The sequence below is a fragment of the Myotis davidii genome, unplaced genomic scaffold (genome assembly GCF_000327345.1).
Source record: "Myotis davidii unplaced genomic scaffold, ASM32734v1 scaffold461, whole genome shotgun sequence".
In the NCBI taxonomy this organism is placed as follows: domain Eukaryota; kingdom Metazoa; phylum Chordata; class Mammalia; order Chiroptera; family Vespertilionidae; genus Myotis; species Myotis davidii.
In genome coordinates, this window is record NW_006295825.1 from 1684526 (window position 1) to 1686870 (window position 2345).

A 2345-nucleotide genomic window follows, 5' to 3' on the forward strand; every position below is an offset into this window, starting at 1 on the left:
GGGATGGGAAAAAAATTTCCATGCAAATGGAAAAGAAAAAAAAAGCTGGAAGAGAAATACTCATATCCGACAAAATAGGCTTTAAAAGCATCATTCTAATCGAAATAAGCCAGTCAGAGGAAAATAAATATCATATGATCTCACTCATTTGTGGAATATAATCTCTCTATATAAAAGCCCAGCAACCGTTATGGCAGAACAACCAGAATGACCAGAACGACCAGAATGAACTGGTGGCTGTGATGTGCACTGTGGCAGCCAACCAGCCTGATGCGGGCGGTGATCAGTGCTTCCTCCTGGCCGGCCCAACCCCCGATCAGCCCCCAACACCCCTAAATCATTGCCTCACTCCCTGGTGCGTGTACATTTAGTGCAAGCACAAGAAAATAATTATCAGTCCCTTCTGACCCCAACCAGAGTCTCCAGGGGGCTCTGCTGATACTGCAGCCAAGGTCTGGAATTCTCCCTCCATGGCCCACAGCCCAGGAGACCTTCCAAGTTAGCCAAAAAGGCGACCTAAGCATTAAGGGGATGGTGGCCCTTTGCTGAGGAATGTAGAGAGGCTGGGTGGGTATTTTGTGAAATTGTGGTGCCTTGCAGATTAGGTGAGCTTTCAATTTCTCTTTAAATGGGGCAGCAAAGAGGACCTGCAGGCTGCCAGGAGCAACATCAAAGGGTAGGAACATTCAACAACAGAAAAACTTTTAAATAAACAGACATGAAGATCATATTGGGAAACTGAGGGCAGAGCCCCGGAAAGAACACAAAAATCATTAAAGGGCCATCAACCATCTTGATATACGTTTGCAAACAACACCTAAACAACTTCATTTCATGGCACGTGAAATGCAAAACAGTTCTGTTGTGGGTTTTCTTTTGGCCATCCTTAAAGTATAATTAGATCCAGCTGGAGGAAAGCTATAGCTTCCAATGTTAGACCCCATGGCTGGCCCCGCCCCCGATTGGCCCCCATGGGGGCAGGCCGGATGGGCCCCACCCATGCACAAATTCGTGCACCAGGCCTCTAGTAAACAACATAAACTGATGGATAAAAAAGAACCAGAAGGAAAAAATATTCTAGAATATAATAGAAGGAATCCTGATATTTGCAGATTTTTAATATTTCCTACAACTTTTGTGATATACTATGTTAGTACAGTTTTGGTAATATACTTAAAATCCTTTTATTCTTGAACTATTAATGTTTATTGCATGTAATATTATTATATGTAAGATCATTTCTCTTTTTTTAGATCATTTTTCTTGAATAATTGGTGTTTATTGTATGTAATATTATACTTAAGATCGTTTTCTTGAGATATTAATGTTTGTTGCATGTAACATTATTATATTTAAAATCGGTGGGTTTTTTTGTTGTTTTTTTTTACATAAGACACCCTTTTATTTAATCGTAGCAGTGGTGGTTGTTACTACATTTTATTTTAAATTTTTTTATTCTTCAGATTCTCCAGGCTTACGGGTATCATCAATCTTCAAAATCATTCTAACCATTTGTGTTGCAAGAGAGATCTGTTGCTTTTTGCCAATCAAAGTTTCTATGACATGTTGTTGCTTCACATCGTTTGTTCCCTTGTGCATACAGTCAGTCCCAAGAGCAGGGTTCTTATCCTTCTCTTGTCTGGCTCGGACCTCAGACATCGTCTGGATGGGATTCATGCCACTGTTCTCAGCGAGGGCCATGGGGATGACTTCCAGGGCATCGGCGAATGCTCGCATGGCATACTGCTCCAAGGTTGGGCACTTGTCTGCTGCTTGGCTAACTGCTAAAGCACAAGCGACTTCAGCAGCGCCTCCACCATACACCACACGATTATCACGGATGAGGTTCCGGATGACACACAAGGCATCGTGAAGGGATCGCTTTGCTTCCTCGATGATCATCTTATTTCCTCCTCTGATGAAAATGGTTACAGCTCTGGAGTTCTTACACTGCTCAATGACCAGCATCTTGTCTTTAGTTGTCCCAAATGAGATCTCTTTTACAATCCCAGCAAAGCCCAGCTTCTCAGCTGTGAGCTCTGAGAAGCGGGGAACCATCCGCCCTCCTGTTGCAACGGCAATCAACTCGATTTCAGGTCCTCCAACCCAACGAACCGCAGGCAAGTCGTTCTGAAGAAGTAAATGATCCGCTTCATCATCAAAGCCCCACTGGCACATAGCTAGGTGAGCGCCAGTTTCTTTAATTTGCTTTATCATCTCTTCAAACTTCTCCTTTTCGTATTTCTGAAGGGCTTTATAGTCTTCCACAGAGGTCACATCCAGCTGATGCTTCATCTTTGGTTTTGGTGGTTCAAATGGACATGTGAGCATTGCAATCTGAGCAT

The 2345-nt window shown here is 42.9% G+C and overlaps 1 protein-coding gene across 1 annotated transcript in view; it reads right to left on the reverse strand.

The window, feature by feature from the left end:
- Nucleotides 1-1377: 1377 nt before the first annotated feature.
- The window catches only part of LOC102766275 (T-complex protein 1 subunit epsilon-like), a 1753-nt gene continuing 785 nt past the window's right edge, over nt 1378-2345 (reverse strand). The window contains 1 exon segment of the mRNA XM_015568464.1: nt 1378-2345. This exon segment is cut by the window's right edge and continues 7 nt beyond it. Coding sequence (XP_015423950.1) covers nt 1453-2345 — 893 coding nt within the window. The 3' untranslated portion in view covers nt 1378-1452.